Source organism: Oxyura jamaicensis, chromosome 15, assembly GCF_011077185.1.
Source record: "Oxyura jamaicensis isolate SHBP4307 breed ruddy duck chromosome 15, BPBGC_Ojam_1.0, whole genome shotgun sequence".
Taxonomy (NCBI): domain Eukaryota; kingdom Metazoa; phylum Chordata; class Aves; order Anseriformes; family Anatidae; genus Oxyura; species Oxyura jamaicensis.
Window position 1 is genome coordinate 13,525,891 of NC_048907.1, and position 21,958 is coordinate 13,547,848.

Genomic DNA, 21,958 nt, shown 5'->3' on the forward strand with positions numbered 1-21,958 from the left:
TATATCTAATCATGCTGTGCTTACAAAATGTGCAGTGAGTTTAGTTCAGTTAAAAAATGTACAGTGAGTTTAGTTTATGATCTGGTTTGTTAAATGTAATGTTCTGGCTTAAAAGTTTAACCAAGGCCACTCCTATTTAACAACAGCAATTCAGTAAGACATAGTTTCTCCTCTTTATCTTCCAACTAATTGGAAGTTAATAAGAACTTGAAATATTTGAATTATTTTTTAAACAAACAAACAAACAAAAAACATTAAGATCATAGCAGTCTATTCCTACACTGTTTTCACGAATGAAAACTTCAAACTCCATCAGCTAGCTGTATCATACAATGACGGGTAACATCCTGCAATAATTAAGTGCTGATCACTTTTAAATTATAATGTGATGTAACATAGCTGTGAAGAACAGATGATATGTGAATTATCCTAGGGCTTTTACAATATGGCCAGCAAGTCTACCAATGCATGAAGGACTTCTAAATTATGGGAATTTGATCAAGACTAAAACTGGATTTGGTGCTCTGAATGCAGACATTCTTTTTTGGGTCACCTGTGAGACTGAGATTGGAGTTCTTGAATTGGGAGCATAAATGGGCAAAAAGTTTTATATGTGATCTCTCTGCTAAAACAGAGGAGCAAGCTGCATGATGTGATTTGTATGTAGTATTGGCTTGAAATTCAAACCTAAGAAATACTTTAGTCCTTCTTGGTGGTATACAAAGATTTTCAATGTCAGTTGGTAAAGATTTTTCTCCCTCACCCTGCTGATTAGCCTCACTATTGCCATGGTGAAGAGTACCATACGGAGAGCAGCAGAGGTTCTGACTTGTCTGATATTATGGAGGAAGATGAAGAAGAGCTGTACTCGGAAATGCAGCTGGAGGATGGAGGAAGACGACGAGTCAGTGTGACTTCACACAATGCACTTAAGGTAAGCATGACTGCAGAGAAACCTTAAGAATACCTCCATATTTTTATTCTTCCTTCAAACTATTTCTTTTAGCCTATTATGGATTTTGTAGACAATTAAATCTAACACTGTTGTATAAAACTAGAACTAGGGCAAAAATTGTTTGTATGATATCGAGGCTACCTTTAATGCATTTGGTTTGGCATCTTTTTTTTTATTATTATTATTTTCTCCTTTAGTTCTTCTATATTTGGATAGCTAATCTTTTAGCTAGTTGACTATTTTCCTGTATGTAGTTGTGGAAGTTGCAATTTCTGATCTATATCGAGGATCTTTTCCCGTGTTTACATGACAATATACTGCATGTGCTACCCAGACAATGAGTTGTTTCTGGGCAAAAAGGTTTATATAAACATGCATTCATATAGGAAAAAAAAACTTAGGCTTTTCATGTCTAAGGAATTTTTTCCTGTTTTCAGTGCAGTGCCATCTCTTCCTCTGACTTAAAAGCACACTTGTAAGAAGGGGATTTGGGTGAACTTTGTTTGATAAATGCATTATCAGAAATTCTTGTGCTTTGATTATTAAGGAATCACCTTAATAATCACCTGTCAATCAGAGACAATAGGAAATATCTATCAGCGATACTGCTTAATCACAACAGAGGAGTATTTATCATGGAAGGCAGCAATTAATTATATGCAGAATGTTGAACTTACCCAATGCAGAATATAAATTTCTCATATTTGTATGTATAAATTGTAACTGCTTTTTATATGTGTCTATCAATTATACTAAATTTTGTTTTCTTAGCAAGTTCGATAACTTGAATGATAAGGGAAACCCCAGGTGTATTTTTCTTTCCGATGCTGTTATTTGACTAAAAAAAAAAAAATGCTATGTTCTCACGTATAGGAGAATTCTGACTGTTGTTGTAACTGCCATGTAACTGCCAGTACTGTAACATGTACTGTAAATTCAGCCCTTTTATTCTGATACTATCTGGAATGAGACAGGTACTTTTTTCAAAAGAAAAATAATTAGTGTTTCAATTCTTCTGCTATCATAAAGGTTCAAACTGAAATCCTTCTGCATATGCTTCTGTCCCTTTCCTGTGGGGAAAAAGTGAATTATTGCTAGACTGTTCTTGTTCTTTATGCATCAGAAATTACATCTACTTCTTCGTTTTACAATAGTGTTGCCAATTTTGATATCTAAATAGGTGATCCAGACCCTTATTTGGTGTAGTAAATCATTTTAGACGTGTTAATACTTCTCTCGATGTATTAGTGTAGGTGGAGGGTATGGTTGATTTTCAGTTTTAGTAGAATTCAGTGTGAGTACTTCCTGGGAAAGGACTCATGGATGTTGGAGTCTCATTTGTAGAATATTGCCCACCATGTTGATAAGTTTTTTGATATGAAATGTAGGTCATGTTCTGATCCCAAAGCGTTTGATAATTTCCCCCTCTTTCACTAGATCCAATCTCACTTTGCAACAGCAGTAGTTAACAAAAAATGAAAAACACATTTAATGAATTTTCCATAATGTAAACAGATTCCTGTTTCTCTTGCATCTGAAGGTATGCCAACCATGCACTTTCAGCTGTAGTTGAGTATTCTCTCCCAAGTAACAAGAAAATGTTTTGTATGCAGATATATACTTGCTTTATTGGGAAACTGTTGTTCCCCATTACTTGTATCTATCATGATCAGAATGCTTATTTTATTCAGGCTGGGATAGTTTTTACCTACTTCTGACGTAAACAGAGACTTCCACTTACTTCTTCTACTAATAGGCTGATTCTCAAATATTGGTTTTATCAAGCAGGTACAAGATTACTTTGAGAAAGATATGACAGTGCAAACCAAGAGACATCAGAGAGCAGCCTGCTTCTCAGGGTTCTTTCTGTGGAAGCCAAGCTTTAAAAATGGAAATGGGGCTTTTTTTTTTTTTTTTTTTTTTTTTAATATATATAAATATTTACATTTTGACAAAGGAAACTAGAGCTTCTTTAATGATGTTTGCAAAATATTTTTCCTCTGGCAGGAGATCTAGGAATATTTGCTATTCATATAGGTTACTTTAACATATGCAAAGCAAGACAGCTTGTTATAACAAACTTTTCATTCTCAGATAAGGGTTCTGGTTACAAAGAAAAATTAAATTGCAATTTGGGATGGGGCAAGGAAAGTACTAAGCATTAGAGCCATGTTTTAATGTCATTCTCATTTACCATGCTGGAACCTATATGCAGTTTCCATTGCTTTGTTTTAAATGCATGGGTTTATTCTTGTTAGAGCATCACTCAGCTGTTTGTACTGACCTCTCATGTTGTATCTGACACCCTGCAACTTCTTAATCATGTCTTTATTTTTCACAGATGCTCATTCAAAGCATGACATCTTTTTCACTAAATAAGCTGCATGTCTTATGTTTGCCATTGCTCTAAAACTAATTCTGTCTTTATTTTTTTTTTCTCCCTTTTCCCTCCCATTTTATTTTTGTCACACACTATTTGTTCCCTGTCTGGTTTTTAACATTACATAATCTTAAGGAGTGCGATAAGAATAAGACCACTGAAGCCACTTTTTTGGAACAGCCTGACTTTTCACAACAAATACATCACAGTAAAAAGCTTTTCAGTATTCCAGAAGTAGCTGAAGAGGATGGTGAATACTCTGAACTGCTGTACAAGCAGGGTTTAGGTATGCCCTATAAAAAGAATCCCACAATAGCTAGAGACTCTAGACCACCTAGGCCCTACAATCAAGACCAGCAGCACAACTTCTGGTATGCAGCCAAGCACAGAATTTCAGGCATGGAGGAAATTGCTGGAGGTGACAAAGGATGTAAATATAGCCGATCCTTATCAAGAAGCCCAGACAGTGGATTAGACTGTGGAAGTGAAGAAGAAGAATCTCGTTTTACTTTCAGATATGCGTGTGATTCAGTTTCTGCCAATGTTGCATCTAGCTGTTGTGCAGAGACTAACTGTTCCTGCAGGAAAAGCATGAGGCCCTTGCTTGCTCGCAGGAAAACCTTAACAAGACAAACCAGCATTGAAGAAGATTTTGGTGACTTGGGTCCTTCCTTTGTAGATCCCAGGAATGAACAGGTCAAGCCCAGTTATGAGAAAAAGTATGAGGCTCAGAAATGTAATAGAACAGATAATTTGTCTAATGAAGATATTCAGGGAGGCTGGAAGACCGACATAAAAATGGCTGACTCTAGGACCGCTGGTCCACTTGCAAAGCCATCCCACAGAGATGCAGAAGACTCTCTGGTGTGTGAAATAAATCTTCCTTCTAACATCTGCTTGCCAAATCAGTCTGTTTTCTTTCTCTTGCTACTTTTTTTTTCTTTTTTTTCTTTTTTTCTTCTTTTTTTTTTTTTTTCCTGAGTTAATTTTTAGAGTCCATCCTTTGGACCTATCTGCTGCATCCCAACCCCCCTTTTTTTTCTCCCCATTCATTTTCGTTTATTATTCCACATTTTGCTTTACGGTCATCTTTTGTGTCATGCTGAAATCAGTTTAATTTGCTTTACAATGATTTTCCCACAGAAAAAAATTACAATAATGGCTGCTTTTATTAAAGGACAACTGAATCTAAATTTTAATTAAGGGTTAGCTGAACTATAATTTTCCAAAATATTGTCTTTAGTTATTTTGCCCATCTAATTGTTGCTTTTCAAAAAAAAAAAAAAAAAATGTTGCATTTTAATTGGAAAAAATATTTCATCAGTAATTATTATTTTAAATATCTTGAGGAATCCATTTCATCATGTTGTTTTTGTTCATTTCACTCAGAATTTTTAGGATGTGCTCTTTATCATGAACCATCTCTGGACAAGAATCAAGATTCTCCCCAGTGTGAACATGACTCAGATTTGGGGAGTCACAGGTTTCATCATATTTCCATTTTCTGCCTTCTCTCTGCACTGTCACTACTTTGCTTTCCTGTTTAGATAATCTCTTCTTGCCTTTGAAGTTGCAGACTGCATCTCTGCATGAGAATGCAGGCAAACAGCTTCTTTGAAAGGGAGAGCCAGGGCTGTTCCATATCTTTCAAGGATGCCTCTGCGTGATCTTGCCTAATTGCATTTCTGTCCAAAGTCTCCATGCTTTGACAGATGCATCCATAGGTTTCCCTGCTCCCAAAAGACCAAACTTCTTTATCCTCTCAGTCTACAGCAATCCAGAGTGGAGATCTCAAATGAAATGTATTTCAAGTAACGATAGAAATCAGCTGCCTGCTCTTCTAGCCCAGCAGTTATTCTGAAACAATCCTTAAAAATTTCTCCCATTAAAATTAGTGCCCAAGCTGTGTTAATTTCAATGGCTGCATGATGGACTCTGGAAAGCATTAAAATAGTACCATTTTGTTATTAAAATAGCAACATTTTCTGCAAGTGAACAGAAAGAGACAGCTGTGGTGTAAGACGAAACGTCTACATTCCCTTCTACATGTTTCAATAACTTCTAAAAGGCTTTAACAGTTGAAGGCCATTATAGAAAAGCAGTGTGCTCAAAGACAGAAGGATATACACTTGTTCACATGCTGTGAACTGGACAAAGCTATATAGCTGAAAACAAAGAGATGCTTGCCTTTTCAGTGTAGCCTGATATTGTCAGCTCTCATGACTGGTTGCACTACTCTTCAGGAGATTATAATGTCATAGTAGCAACAACAAAGGCAAAAGAATGTTTCCAAAATTATTCTTTTCTTTTCTTTTTATTCCAATATATGACTGCTGGTTGCAAAATCTCTGCCATAAATCAGGGAACCATTTTTTCTTTTGCAGGTTTGCCAGGCAACAGTATTTAGTTTTCAGCTAACCTTTCAGTTAAAAACTAAGTTTAGTTGCCTTTAGAGCTTATGCTTCCAAATGTGATTGACCTGATCAATGTCCAACCATATAACCATAGTGTTATCATGCATGTAACTTACAAACCTGTTTTTTCTGTTGTTGTTTTTTTAGCTTTTAGGTAATCCATCATCTGCAGGACGGCCTGAAAGGGCGGAGCATGCAGGGCGAAGGTCCTCTCATGGCAGTGCAGTGCCACAAAGGTCTCGACCAATGTTGGTCCCTTCCATTGGTTAGTTGGACAGATTGGTGAATTTCTGTTCTTTGCAGCCTCAGAGCTGGGAGGGTGGTCCTTACAATGGACACTTGTCTTGAGCCATGGTTTCTCTTAATTACTTAAATGAGATTAAATTGAACTAAAAACGTCTTCATATAAATAAGAGCTAAACGTAAGCATACTGGGGTGTCAGGGGGCTGAATCAATAGACATCAACATCACCAGGATGGTTTTCATTGAATTTAATGGGTGTTGGAGCTTTTCGAAGCTTGCTTAAGGTTAGATACAATCAAATATTACCAAAACAAATGATAATGCAAGCAGGCATATGATCAGTAAAATAAATGTACCCATTCAACCATCCATTCATCCATCCATCTTCCCATTCATCAACCATTATTTTGCATTCACTTTCCATTTTCTTGACTACTTTTTGGAATTTAGCACAAGAAAAAATGGAAGCTGATAAGTGCAACAGGTTAGTAGAACTAGCATATATTTACTAGATTTGATATTTCATCCCTATTCTGGTTTACTTATGACTTAAAATGTATGCTGATGTATACCAGAAAATCCAAAAAGTAGTGCAGAAAAGATAATGGAATCAAGGCATTATGGAAGAATGCGTATTTGTTAAAACTTGCACTCTAGACTGACAAATAAGGAACATGTACACTGAAAAATTAGCAAACACATGCGAAACAAATGCAGAAAGAATTCTGTGAGCTATTAGCAGAACATTACTCCATGAAGATGTAAAACCAGTTAGGTTCATGTCCCTAACCTGGACTTTGTGAATATCATCAGGAGGAGCCTGAAGCAGTGTCAGGATGTTCTCACCTGACATTTATGTGGATGAGCGACATCACAAATGGGGATTATCAGAAGGAAAGAGACTGATCATAAAGGAATGCTTTTACTTTTAAATCTTAAATATTTCTCTTTTCATGGGTCACACTAAAATACCAGTACTGTCTATTAAAAGTGTACTGTCTATTAAAAGCAAAATCCCCCTAGTGGACACAATTATATTTATACTTGGTGTATAGTAATTATTGTTAATGAAAGAAACTGTAGATCACAACACATGCAGAGCTGTAATGCATGAAACTTTCTTAGCATTTGCAGTATAGCATGGCTGTTTCACAAGCCTGATTCTCTTCCCACATCCTTCTGTAAACCAGGATAATCCTCACAGATATCAATGGAATTACACTGATATGAAAATGGTATGGGGGAGAATCAACTCCAGGGAGGCTCCTGTGCTTCTGTTGATGGGTTATTGTTAGCTGAACCAAACAGCATTCAGATGATCGTGTTAAGGATGTTAGATTTTTATTTTTTTTTCCTAGCCTGAAAGCAGCCTGTTTTTCTCAGGAATAAAGATTCCTGGCTTATGTTTGGACTACTTAAACCAAGTTTTAATTAATGAATTCTTTTATATTATGTGTACATTTATTTTCTTTTATAAATAGCAAGAGAGTAGACAGTTTTTTGCTTGTTTGTTTTTTTGAAGATGTAAACCTTTGGGTTTCCTTTTAATTTTGATTGTAATTAAAAAATAAGGGAGGAGATTAAATTTATCAGAACTCACTTTCTGTCAACAAAGTTAGAATACAAATTCTACCAAGTAATGACTCTTTTGTTTAGCAGTTCAATAGCAGCAGTTTAGGAATCAGATAAATTAATTTCTTATAATCAGTCAAGCAGATTAATAAACAAACTAAAATCACAGATTTTATTTCTTTCAATGCAACTAAAAGAATGAATTAGTGTATTTTGAATGATGTACAATCCACAGGTGCTCTCTGGGATTCCATTTGGAATAAATTACAACATTGTCTAATGTTGATAACAAGCAAACTACAGAGCATTAAGAACAATATATAAAAACAAATAAAAAAATCATAATCATTAAAAAATGCTGGGAAGCTGTTGGAAGGCCAAATCTGCCTTAGATTTCAAGACTTCAAATTTCTGGCTGAAAGACTAGTGATTAAAATTGCTGAAAGACAGGTATACATTATTTCTCACTGTCAGCATCACACAGTAGTAAATCACTTTGAGGATAAATGAAGCTAATATAAACACTAGATAAAACTCTGCACAAAAGTTACTTCCTGGAAACTTGTGGGGAAAAAAATCTAGAAGACATGAAATACATCAGCAAGTCAGATAAGTATAGTGAGTTAAAAATATGGCACACAGAAGTATATAGTTGAGTGGTGAATAAACTTGAAGCAACTTCAAAACTCCCACTCACAGTTTCCCATTAATAATGGCTGCAAGTGGGTTTTGGAAGAATGAAATTATGATGGTTCTGTCATTAGAATATGCCAAAATTTAGATGCCTTAAATATGTGAAACTGTTGTTGGTCTCCGTACACAGCTTAAAAATGTGGATTCCAAATTTCTTGGCAGTGGCTTATTCCTTCACACATATGCCTGGAGTATTTGCTAAGTTACTCAGCTTCACTAATGATGGGAAGTTTTCAAAGCAGCAGTGGCACGTTAAATTAGAGGGAAAGACCTTCAACACTGTAATATTGTCAGGATTCCAAATATCAAATCTGTCTCCAAATGTTCCAGAATTTAAATTCTTAGGAAATTCTTTGAAGTATTTTCTTCATTAAGCTATAAATAATTTGGGCTGGTATACTGTTGCAGGTAGGATTTAAGTAAATTAATTAATTTTTGGTTTGGGGTTGATACTTTAGAAGGTGAAACATAGTTTACAGTGCTCTTGACCTTGCAGATCTGACAGGTAGGATTATTTAAACTTCATAATAACAGATGATTCCCATCCAAAGATCTAACAAATAATATTTACCATGTGAATTTAAAAAAAAAAAAAAAAAAAAAAAAAAGCTTTAGAAAAGGAGATGCACATTTCCCTGCTGAAGGAGGATTTCTAGAGGCTGAGACATCTGGCAAAGCTTACGCAGTGTTTAGCCTTCCTACTATATGCAAGTTAGTAAAGAAGGTAGGCAAAACTTGCCTGCAGGAGCCTCCACAAAGGCGACTATACAATATGTTTTAATAGATCATTCCCTTTTTCTTCGTAGAAATTACAATGGACAGTAACAGTGAAGGCGGTCGGTCTCGGTCAGGTAGTGAGGGAAATATTTCACCTGTAAAAGAAGAAGCTTATTATCGCAGCATTGGTGGACACAAGAAATGGCCTCAGCAGCGTACCATGGCCTCTGAATATAGATACGGTATGCCGAACATTATTCATCCTTTATGACAGACACGTTTTAGAGCTGCGTGTTAACAAGTGTGGTTATGTATGACAACATTGCATGCAATGCAGAATGCCAGGGGAACTAGCTCTTAAGTCCTGTCTGCTGTCAGGTAAGTCTCTCCAGCTCAGCTGTAAGGGACAACAGCCCTTAGTCCTCTGTCCTGAAACTGCTGTGCAGCCACTTTTCCATACTCAATTGAGTCTGAGCACACTGCGTTGCATGAACCTCTGTGAAGCTACACTGCTACTAATGCCAGTCAATATTTACTGTATATACCAGAACAACCATTCATCAAAATGAGCACATTTTCACTTGATTAATATAGATTGGACAGGGTCAAACAGTAGCTGGTAAATCACAATGTGATTTACATGTTCAATAACAGGAATCTGTTACCAAACATTAATCTGATTTGTGGCTTGGGCTAAACGATGATTCAGGGTCTTTTCATTAACCACACAGGTCTTTGGCTTGGTCCCCTGGTGAAGACAAAAAATATTCATATTTTTAGATATAATTACATCATAATAACAAACTTGTATTACATGAGTAAGGTAATTATACCCACTACTGACAGCATTTGCTGCTTCATCAACATAGAAATCATCACATGATCAACAACTCAGTTTTCATAGTTCATAACATAGTGAACTAAAGTGTCTAACACTTAACCCATAAAAGCAGCCTAGGCCGTATATAGATCTAGGAAACACTTTTTTTTTTTTTTTTACTTTTTTTTTTTCCTTTTTTTTTTTTTTTCTGATTTCTGAAATGAAGCAAATGGACCCTGAAAGTTAAGTAAATTATAATTTAATGCTGGGTTTCAAAGCAAACACATCTTACAACCAGATCACCAACTTGTGTAAATCAGCGTATAGCTAGTGAGTTCAATGCAACTACAGTAAATTGACATCAGTTGGGAATCTGGCTGGCTGCATCCAAAGATTTAAGATTTTACATACACAATTATATATGTGTATGATATATACTTCATAAGAGAGTAAGTGGCTAATGAGCAAGTAAAGAGACTATTTGTGTTCTCATTCAGTGAAGCAAACTTCACTATCATGAGTCAGATTATTACAAGTTAGTGCTTTTAACTGGGATACATATGGCCATAATTCATATTTGCACCTAAGTCCTGTTAATCACAGTTGAAGTCAGATGCAAACATTGGTATTTTTAATTTAAAAATTAACAATCAAAATATCCCACCCCTTCAACCTCCTGTTTTATGTTGCCTGGTGGGCCCGAGTATAAACCACATAAAGATTGTGATATGACTATGAGAGGAGAACAGAACAGAGAAGAATCCCACCCTGTGTGTCCCATTGCTTTCTGTCCCATATGTGCACTTCTTTCACACACCCTTTCTGTGCTTTGTGCCTGCATAAAGCTTCTTGGCTGGAATTTTTCCCTGCCCTTTTGCTGTTCTGCATTTTTCCCTATTCTCATTCTTTCTTGCACTTTGGACCCAAGAGTCAATAGCTGTTCCCGTAAAGCTGTGACCCTCTGAATTTTTTTCTGGTAGTTTAAATGTGTCAAATGTTGAATGAAATCTGGAATTGAAGCAAAAAGATTATTTATTTTTTTTTCCTGAAATATTACATATTAAATATTTAAACAATTACCAAAAAAATGTCTTTATAAAAGATTATTAGAGTAAAACTTGTATTAATGTGTTTGAAAAAAAATGATATATATAGGTAAATTACATTTGCATTGTAGTTCATAATATATTCTCAATTTATCTGCATGAAAGATCTTGCAAACTCGATAAGTATTGATTCAGCAAAGAACAAAAGTATCTGACTCCCATTCAAGTTAGTGGGACTTGGAAAATAGTTGTATTGAAGCGGCTTGTCATTTTGCATGCTTTTGGGTCTTCAGCTTCATGTGTCTTGAAAGAGCAAGATTTTTTTTGAGAAAGTACTGCTATATGCTCTTTCAAAACAAAATTAAAAGCATTCGAAACCTGTCAACAAAACACTGTTAGACATTTTGGCCTAGTTTACTAATTCAGTTTTACTGAAGTCCATCTTCAAATATATTGTTGAATCAGGGACTAAATGCCTTCTCCAGGTAACTTGAAATGTCTGCAAGCTATGAGACAAAAAGTTCATTCTTACTTTTTAAGTCCTAATTGATTTGGTACCCTGCAGTGGCCTGAGAACAGTACAGTGTCAAGTGTTGTGATGTTCGTGGATGATCCTTCCTAATGAGCGTATAATTAAATGCAGTCATAGCTAACCATTGCTCCTGGATTTTATCATATTTTATAGGGTTTGGGTGTCTTTGGGGCATTGCTGTCTATGTTAACTATTGACTGTGTTTAAGCAAAATAGTAGTGTAGTTCCATCTCTGGCACAACTAACACTACCGAAATATATTTCTTCTTACCTGTCTGGAGAGAAGAGGTTATAACCACGTTTTAAACCTCATACCTAAAACATGGTATGTCAACACAGCTGGGATGTGCTTTCTTGTGTCCATGAAGAGCAGAAGCAGCTGTGCTGGAAAACAGGTGGATCCAAAGCATGGTTATTTTTGCAGTAATGTTAATGCCTATCAGAATCATCATTCTGTCACTCTTAACATGCTTCACTAATTTATAGCAAACTATAGTAACCCTAACAAAAATTGCTTTCTTACCTGAGTTGTATTCACTTGTGTAAATGTCAGTGTGGTGTAGATCAACACCACATTCAGTGCATGCAGATTGAATATGCTTTAAAAAATTACACCTTGCTAATTAAAAAATAAAAAAAAATAAAAAAAAAATGCCAAACTTGATAGGACATGCATTAAGTTTTCACTGAAACTCCAAACACTTTTCAAATATTAACTGAAATAGTTGAAAAAATGAGGCCAAATTACTGAATTGCTATTTTCTGAATTTACTTTCATAGATGGCTATGGTGGTCATGACCATCTTTCTCCAGATATTTATGAAGAATCAGAAACAGATCCTGGCACAGAAGATATTTCTACTCGAATATTTGTTGCACTCTTTGACTATGATCCGCTGACAATGTCCCCAAATCCGGATGCTGCAGAAGAAGAGCTGCCATTTAAAGAAGGACAGATCATTAAGGTGGGATCTAAAAACAAAGGAAACAAAGGACCCATTGTTACAAACAGCGTGTCCTTTGTTTCCAGTGGAGAGCGCAACTTGAGTGACAAGAGTCCAAGATTTCTTTCCTCTAGAGGTTCAGGCTGTAAATCTAATCGGATTTGGAACCCAGTATCTACTGCTAATTGCTTAAATATAATTAGGCAATAGGAAGAAATCTCAAAGTTGTGTTAAATAGCTAGGGAAAGACTCAATTTGAGATTTAGATGCAAAGACTAAAATTGTGACTCTGACGTCCCCTGTGTCTATTGCCACAAACCATATACTGCTTCAGAAATTGACCTATTTACTGCAAAGGTACTGTAAATGTGCTTAGCATTGGACCTCCGTAATGTATCTGCAGCTGCTGTATTTTTTTAAACACTGAACTCTCCTAGCATGTATACACTTGAAATAAGGTCCAAAATTAGGTATTTCTCTTCCAGAGTCATCCTCTCTTGAAACTGGGAAAATAACATCCTTCTCTGGCTGTTCAGGTGTAAGGTGCACAAGCTGCTCCTTGAAGAGGGAGCAGAAGACAGATCAGCCTGTTTCAGGTGGCAGACAGTGTTACACTCCATCCGTGTCTTTATGCATGCCCTCTGTCACAGCTTACCTCATTATGATTGTGCAGCTGCAAGGCAAATTTGTTCAGTTTGCTGTTCTGATTTTGAAAAGCTAGCAGATTTTTCTGTTGAATCAGCAGGTGTAAGCATCTCTTTCCATAGCCTTGTATCTAAGCTATCTGGTGCAAAATGGGTGGAAATGAGGGAGGGGAGAAGGAAGGGCTGCTGGTGGTCCAGGGTTTAACTGAGATTTAAGTACAATCTGAAACTGAACTTAAAAATACATACACTTATCTGTAAAACTATCTGCTTTAAAGATAAAAAACTGTTACTTAAGCTATTAAAATATATCCTTCCTTCCACTGTGTTGGATTGTATTCTACAAAATCACAATTTTTTAATGTTAATATGTTAAATACTTGGTTCAATATTTGTCTTACCTCTTTAGATGATATGATATAAATTTATGCCCAAAATAGGAAAATATACGGAAAATAACTTTTTTTTTTTTTTTTTCCAACAATGTTTGTTTCATTCAGGTATTTTAATTATTTTTTCACTGATAGTACATTTGTCACTGAAACGTCTAGAGAGTCCCCACATCAGATATTTATTCTGAGTGATATTAACTTTATATCTTGGACCATGGTAGTAACTATGTGATCTACTGGTTTTGATTTCTCATTGAATTGTTGTGAATGTGGATTGGTTTGCACTTCCAAAATACTTTTTGTACATTACCTGAGCAGTTGTGTGAAGTCTGTCCGTACATTACAGTCACACATGCTGTATTGTGTGAAGTAGTAATGGTGCCAGGTAAGTTATGAACATGTTTTGGTTAAAACTGAAAAAGATTCCTGTTCGAGAAAGTTGAGGCTATTAAAAGGTCAGTTTTAACAAACTGTTTTGAATTGAAGGAATTGGTTTGGATTTTTTGTTTGCTTTTAAAGAAAAGAAGGCAATTGATTTTGCCTGAAAAAAAAAGGAAACAATCATCAATTCTGTGTTAAGAATATCTCTTTGTGTGTGTGTGTATGTTGTGCAGTCCTAGACCTAGGCCTCTGTATCATTGGCAAACTTTATGAATTGACTGCATTTTTAGAAATTAAGACAAATTTTGGATTTACCCGTTCTCATTGATGAAAGCTCATGCTATTCTTGTAGCTTAATGTCTTCTGTAAAAACACTATCGGAGCTTAAGTAAGTATATACATCAAGTATTAGGTATTAAACAGGCATTTTATAATTTATTTATTTTTGATCATATATGAGTTCTAATCAAAATAACAAAACTTGGGCATAGTTTTGCAAATGCTTTTTATTGAATATAGTTCATATGACACCAAGAAGCAGTGCTATATGAATAATTCCATAAACATCTATGTAAATAGTTAAGCATGCTTTTAACTTAGCACATGGGGAAACCGATGCCTTTCAGAGGTCTCTCTTATTTTTATGCTTTTCAATGCTAACAAAAAAAATGCAATTTCTGTTTTAAGAAACTGAAGTCAAAATTCAAATTAACATTTCCAGTCTTGTAATGTAAGTCATAGTAGTAAAAAACTAATTTCACATCTGTACCGTAATTACCTATTTATACCTTAATAACTGTTCTGTCTTTAATAAAGATCTTAAATACTAAAACCTTTATTAACCTTTATTATTTAAATGACAGGTTTATGGGGACAAAGATGCCGATGGATTCTATCGTGGAGAAACCTGTACAAGAATTGGCCTTATCCCATGTAATATGGTCTCTGAGATCCAAGCAGATGATGAAGAGATGATGGATCAGCTTCTAAAACAAGGTTTTCTTCCTTTGAACACACCAGTAGAGAAAATAGGTAAGGGCAAGTATATATGCATCACTTCACCAAATTTTGGGTGCTATTAACTTGGCTGGATCTGCTTTGCCTTTTGTTTTTATTATACGCTGATGCATTTGAATTTTACAGCAATTTACTACACTATGGGATACATTCTGTGTCAGTATCTGAATTATTCAAAAAATACTTGATCTTGGTCACAGCTTTTGCCACAGATAAGGATTTTTATCTTCACTACTCCATCCATTACTTTCTTTTCTTATTTTTTAAAAAATGTTTTTTTCTTACCTGAAAGATTTATAGACACAGAACAAGATCCCTGTGCTTTGGAGTGTGCTGTGCTGAAGTGCTTTGTGATACGCTCACTGCTGCAAAGAATAAAATGAGTCACTTATTGTTATTTTTACTCTTCTACAGTTTTGTACTTTACCAATAATTTAAAGGGATGGTGGCAAAGGGTTATGTATAATATAATTTGGGATAGAATTACATATTATGAGATCTTATGGATATTGCAGTAACAAACCCCTTTAAAAGCAGAGTTCGGCCAAATGATTCTGTGTTATGAACCACTTGCATTACGTCATCGGTTCAGTGTTGTACAGAGGTGCGCGATGCAAGTATCTTAATTTAGATTTGCTTCTAAAGGTAAATTTTAAACAACTATCTCAATATGTTTTAAAACTTTCAGTGTAATTCAGAGTATATAGGGCTGGAACTGGTTCAGTCCTGTTTAAAAGTGAACTGTAAAAGTGGTTGCTAAGAAACAAAGTCTTCCACAATTATTTTCTTAGATTGAATAAAACCTTAGAGTATCCAAAAACATATTAGTAAATGTGAGAAAATTTTTTTTCTTTTTCCTTCCTCAGATATTGAGATATTTTTAAAATTGCTATTACCCATTAAAGGAAAGGGGTGATTTAAGTTCTTAGTTGCTGTATTTTCAAATCTGTGTATTTATTGAGTTATGCCATGTTAATACAACAAATACTCCCACCTTTGCACTTGGAAACCCCACTGCCCATCTGCTTCTCCAGGTTTAGCACATACACCTACACATACATTTCAAAAACGTGGGACAGGCAGACAGTGGGACTTACAGATGTAAGGTTGGCAGTCCACAGCATTATTCTGCAAAGTAGATGTAAACATGGGACTACATCATTTGAAGCCTAGGGGAATTGGATACCTAACTTGCTGTGGCTACATCTGTAAACACAACTGAAGGCCTGGCAGGCTTAACAAGTGTTTAAATGTTTTTCTAATTCTATCATGAAGACATACCTGAATACAGAAAATATATTCCTAAACAGCTATGCTTGAAACTTACTGCTGTAAGTCCTGCTCAGTGCTCTTTTTATTGAAGTAAGCAAGTTGTTGATACAGAACACCTGTGAAAATGAAACCACCAATCTGTGTAATTCACTGTAATTTTAATTTTTGGCTGTTTAAGGGTTATATTCTGCAAACATCATCTTTTTATTTATTTATTTTTCATTGCATTGAACTTGCAGTGGCTTCTCAAATAGTTGAGAAATCAAGAAAGTCTTTATCTTGGAAAGAGAGAGACAATTTGAGATAAAAATCCAAGGCAGGGCAAAATTTCTAAGCACTGAGTTTTATTCTGAGACATTTCTGAGAACTGTTAGCAACCTACCCCCAGCAGTTCACCTTTAAATATTTTAGCAATTCAAAGGTACCATATATTTTTTTCTTTATTATGGATTTAAATTGTAAGTCACAATAAAATAAAATAAAAATTATTTTTTTTAAAAAAAAAAAAGAAACACAAAACCCACACTCACTAATGGATTGGGGAGAGCAGTTAGTTTGGCTTAATTTTAAACTAAATACTAATTCTGAATAGTAAAGAGATCCATGTGCTCAGATCCTTACTGTCATGGTGGCTGCCCATGTGGATCTTTTAGCAGAAGCAGGCTCTAATTGCTAGTCTGTCTCATGTTGTTAATTATATTTTTAATGTCATATCAAACACTTTACATTGCTGTGTTCATATGACTATAATTTTCTTAATCCTTTGCCCACATTAAATCCTTAAAAGCAGAACTTTGAACAGCTTCATATCTTCTCTTCTTTTATTTGTATGCATTCCTTTCCTGAAGTCAACTGTGACCGTTTCAAAGAGAGCACACGCTCTGTACACCGCAGATCCAGAAAGTCTAAAAGAGGTCTGTGCTAAGAAACAATAACTTGATTCAAGCTGTAAAGTAGCTGAAATGATTTGAGCTGTCTAGATTGATTTATTTTTTAATGCCTTTGATCTTTTGGAAACCAGCAGTTAGAAAATAGTGTCACATAGCAAATACATACGGAATCCTTTTTGGATTCTTTTCTTGGTCATAGAGGGGCCCTTGACTGTGGGTAGTGTCTTGCCCCAGAGAAGTACTCCAAAATAAAAATTGCTATTCTGAGGTAATCACTTAAATACGGGTTGATCCAAGTGTTTGGGAAACAGGAGAATTGGGTCCCGCATCTCTTACAGTCCATGCCTTCATTTTGGATTATTCCTTGTGTTCTGTGAAAATCCCTTGCAATGGTAGCAGGGAAGGTCAATCCAATCCACCTGCTGCAGAAGTAGGTGATCTTTGAAAGCTACAGTGTCAGCTGGTGGGCAGTGTGAAAGCTGTGAGTGCATGCCACACTCAGTATTTGCTCCTACATCAGATGAACCCTTAATGCCCACCCTCCTGCCAGAGCAATCATAGAGTGCCTCCCAACCCCACATTTCCTTTGTCACACTGCATAATGCTCATCAGACCTGCCCTCAATGCCTGTCTATAAGTAGCACTAACAAGCATGTTTCTTTGCTACAGCAGTCATCTGCAAGAATCATGCTAATAATCATTCGGGTTTAAAATGTGGCCCATTTTAAACTTCTCTGTAAATATTTAGTAGCAATCAGTAAACGTGTCATGTGGTTCCTGTAAACTATTTTACTCTTTTCCTTCTGTTCCTCCACAAAGGAATCTTAAACAGTACTTGAGAATGGGTTCTTGTAGTCAGTCTTGAAAATACTGCAGACCACTTACATAATGGGTAACCTCTTTTGTCTTGGGACAGCTGAGTGTGTCCGTTTCTCATTCCAGTCTCCCAGCAGAAAGTTGAGGAATATTTTGAAGCACACCACTCCTTGTGATTGGGATGGGGGTGGGGGAGTACATAGTAAAAGTTTAACTAAAATGAAATAAATCTGACTATTTACATACCCTGGTAAACTCTGATTCTTCCAACAAAGAATGGCAGTACATTTCAGAACATTAGTTTTGCAGATAAATGCTGGGGGGGGGGGGGGAATGCAGTGGCTTAGAATAAAGAGGGCAAGACAACTGGTCAGTTACTTATGAAATGCACATGCTGTTTTGAAACTTTCATCTGTGTTAATAGGTTTGGTAACCCATGGTGTCTTATCACTGTGCTAGAGAAATACCAAATGCGCTGTTGTGAATGTGACACAGGGAAAAAATGCACCTTGTGTTTTGTGTTCAAAATAACTTCTATAGCTTTCCTTCCCTTCCTCTCCTTGTGATTGGAACAGAAAGAAACAGACGGAGTGGCAGACAACATTCAGTATCTACAAGAAGGATGGTGGCACTGTATGACTATGATCCAAGAGAAAGTTCTCCTAATGTTGATGTAGAGGTATTGACCTAACTGTTTACTGTGTCTACCATTTATAGAATCCTAATTTAATTGAAACATAGTTGGTATTATTAAGCACTATTATGCAAAATCAAAAAAATCAGAATAACAAACACTGGTCAAATATTTTCAGATAGATGTATATATAGTAAAGGCTTATAAATTCTGCACAAGTCAATTTCTGATTGTTCAAATACCATAGAATCATAGAATGGCTTGGGTTGGAAGGAACCTTAAAGATCATCTAGCTCCACCCCCCCTGCCATAGGCAGGGATGCCACGCACTAGATCAGGTTGCTCACGGGCTTAATTTGTAATATTTATTTATATGGATCGACGCAGTCAGTTATAGATATATGGTTGTGCAACGTGTGTGGGTGTGTCATGCATGCCTATACATAAAGAGTAAGTCTATAAGGAAAAAAGTATGGAACTATAAATAGTAGAGAATGATTATTTTCCATTTATTGTTTTCAAGTTTTCTTTATATGTTTCTGTGTAAGAAGATTATTATTTTTGAGAAGTGTTCCAGCTCACACTGACAAGCTGATAGTGAAGCATGCTTTCAAATATCTGTACCATGCTTTACCTTTCCTCTAAACATCAACCCTCTTCTGCAATGCAAACCAGAACTTTATAGCACAATGAAACAGCATTCATAATATATTGTATTTTTTTTCTTAATTAATGTATCTGAGCTTTTGTGACTGCATGTCTTGTCTTTAATCATTTTTTTTCTTATAACAATGTAAAGATATCTTAAGCAACCAGTGAACATTAGCTAGATCTTCATTTAAACAACTGAGCATTAGCTAGATCTTCATTATGGGTTTATCTTCCATTTACCTACATGCAGTCTCCCATCTTTCCATATTTGTCATCAGCAACAATGGAATTACTTTTTACATTGTCTTTGATGTTACATGGTAAGTCCCTCAACCAAGATTTTATGCGATTTTCATTTATGTATGCATTGTGGTAAGAATGTCAGGGTACACTCAAAGCCCTAAATAAAACAGTGAAGACCTAGGAGTTTCCTCAATTGTCATTCAAAATGGTGTGGTTTGTTTGTTCGTTTGTTTTATTATTATTATTATTATTGTTAATTTCTGTGTAGAACAATTTGGATTTTTTTAAAACAAGAAAGTGAATTTTGAAACAATTGGGACTTGATACATTACCACACAGCCAGAGTTGTTCTGTATTTCTTGGTGAACCAAATCTGGTTCTGAATTACAATGTTACGAAATAGTTGGGGAAATAAATCAAATAATAGCAACATATACATAGCAAACATCTTATTCATTCTCTTTCCTTCCCATAGCCACAAGAAATTAAAAAAGAAATTTAAAAACTAATTAAATTACATTTAAACCCCAGACAATTAAAATTAATTAAAAAAATAAATTAAATACATTGCAAACAATGTAGTGTTTGCAGATTGGAGACTGGAGATACCCGTTTTAATACCTTTATCACCTTTATTGAACAGAATCCAGCTTAGCCCCACAATTTTAGTTCATATTTCAGAAAGGAAAAAAAATAACAAAAACGATTCTGCTTGTCTTGTAGACAGTAGTCCCATTTGCTCCTCGTGAGTGACTTTAAGGGACCTGTGAAGCTATGGAGCTCAGCACAGAGCTGGCTTCAACGTTTGTTCAGATTGCTCACAGCTTCACGCAGCTGAGTTTTTAGCAACTGCTGGGTACAGTCACATTCAGCTTGTTTGTTGCAGCAAGTCCTGTGGCTGTCTAGAACCTAGTAAGAGAGGTGCCTAGATTTAGCATTCTAAAAAAAAAAAAAAAAAAAAAAAAAAAAAAAAAAAAGCTCTTAAACTTCAGCTTAAACTCTGTTTCACCAACTCTGTCTTAAAACAAAAGGGAGGGAAAAGTGTTAATGAAGAATAAATGAAAGAATAAATGTTAACCTTTGTGTAACAAAACACAAACTGTCACATTCCTTTTTCTGCAGGCTGAGCTAACATTCTGTACAGGGGACATTATCACTGTCTTCGGTGAAATTGATGAAGATGGATTTTACTACGTAAGTTGGCTTCTGCTTGGTCACTGCTACAAGCTGTCAGCTCTGGGCCTTGCTGCTCCCACAGCTGTGTGGGTAGAGCAGAACCCAAAAGACAGCCCACCCTAAGAGCTCAGTACTGAAGTTGGCTCACTTGCCACTTCATCACATTTTTAAGGCTCGCTGTTGATGTACCTCAGAGCTGTCTCTGGCATTTTATATTTTTGCCATATATAGTTTGCTGGAAAATGTGTATTTTGATCACACGTATCTATGTGACTGTTAGTGGATAAGGCACTTCATCTGGGAGAAAAACCTCCATACCGCCTGGCCTTATGATAAATGGTTATTTGATTAAAATAAATTAATAGTTCAGTAGTTCAGTTTGAGCACTGGGTAACTGATCACACTATTTTGCCATGCCTTTAAAGCAGAAGAGTTGTCTCCCTAGAGCCAGTATTCCTGTAGTAGTTGTCAGTCTGCATCCTGATCTTTAGTTTTTCCACATGCACAGATAGCCACAGAAAACAGCCCAGCTCTCTCTTCCAACTCTCTAAGTCACTGCTGTTGAGAGCCAGAGGAATAATTTGATCGCCTCAGAAATGCTTTTAGGGTGTGAAGCCTAGGACACTTGTCATTGACGTTGCAGTCCTAAGGACCTGAGCCTAGAAGCTGCATGGGATTTCAGTTATCATTTCTCTATTGCTTTTAAATAGTTCAGGGATTAATTTGTTCTCCGTTATGCACACTAGCTCTTGTGATTTCCAGGTGTCAACGCATTCATTGCATTGGAACTCTGAGCGTGCAAGTTAGTCTAACAGCACGAGGATTCTCACATACAAACCCATTGGGAATGAGCTTTGAGTTGTCAAGTCATAGTTCAGAATTACCTGCACCAAAATGAAAAAAGCACCATATCACAATCTGTATATAGCAAATTGGATGAGCGACTGAACTGCTATAGTACTCAAAGCATATTCATGTCTTAGTGTCACCCTGAATTATAGACAAACGTGCTCATCTGTTATTTGATGGATAGTGTTCACTGCCAAATCACAGAAATAGAAGCAGGAAAATCTGGCTTGTGTGACCTTAAATGGATATTTCCTCTTCCTCACTGGCTTTGAAATGTAGTCAAAGTAATTCCTTACCTTCTTGGCAACCTGCACTTGGTTTAATTCACTGAAATGTTCATCATGTTATAGGGTGAACTTAATGGACAGAAAGGGCTGGTTCCTTCCAACTTTCTTGAAGAAGTGCCTGATGATGTTGAAGTCTATCTATCTGATGCACCCTCGCGATATGTTCACGATACACCGATGCGTACAAAAGCAAAAAGGGTAAGCAACCAAATAAGGAAAACTTAAATTTTTATTTTCCATTCCATTCTGTCTCATAATTTAGATATGACTGTTAACAGTTTAAATCCACTTGCCCATTTTAAATTATTTAACTTTCAAAATATATAAAACAAAGAAAAATGACTTTATCTAGGTTTCTACTAGCTTGGAACACTTACAAATGAAGAATG

At 35.8% G+C, this 21,958-nt stretch overlaps 1 protein-coding gene and 1 long non-coding RNA gene across 16 annotated transcripts in view; both read left to right on the plus strand.

Moving 5' to 3' along the window:
- RIMBP2 (RIMS binding protein 2) overlaps positions 1–21,958 on the plus strand; it is a 151,191-nt gene that overhangs the window by 126,042 nt on the left and 3,191 nt on the right. For 7 of the 15 annotated variants that reach the window (XM_035340805.1, XM_035340813.1, XM_035340800.1 and 4 more), the window contains 10 exons: positions 776–934; positions 3,471–4,199; positions 5,897–6,014; positions 9,065–9,217; positions 12,154–12,338; positions 14,598–14,766; positions 16,872–16,937; positions 18,305–18,408; positions 20,380–20,451; positions 21,633–21,767. In XM_035340805.1, the coding sequence (XP_035196696.1) occupies positions 776–934; positions 3,471–4,199; positions 5,897–6,014; positions 9,065–9,217; positions 12,154–12,338; positions 14,598–14,766; positions 16,872–16,937; positions 18,305–18,408; positions 20,380–20,451; positions 21,633–21,767 (1,890 nt within the window). The remainder of the gene's footprint in view (positions 1–775; positions 935–3,470; positions 4,200–5,896; positions 6,015–9,064; positions 9,218–12,153; positions 12,339–14,597; positions 14,767–16,871; positions 16,938–18,304; positions 18,409–20,379; positions 20,452–21,632; positions 21,768–21,958) is intronic. The other 8 variants (XM_035340812.1, XM_035340814.1, XM_035340815.1 and 5 more) reach the window with 6 other exon arrangements.
- On the plus strand, positions 6,022–8,839 carry LOC118174992. The gene is made up of 2 exons (XR_004754839.1): positions 6,022–8,666; positions 8,738–8,839. It is a non-coding gene; the product is annotated as an uncharacterized LOC118174992 (long non-coding RNA).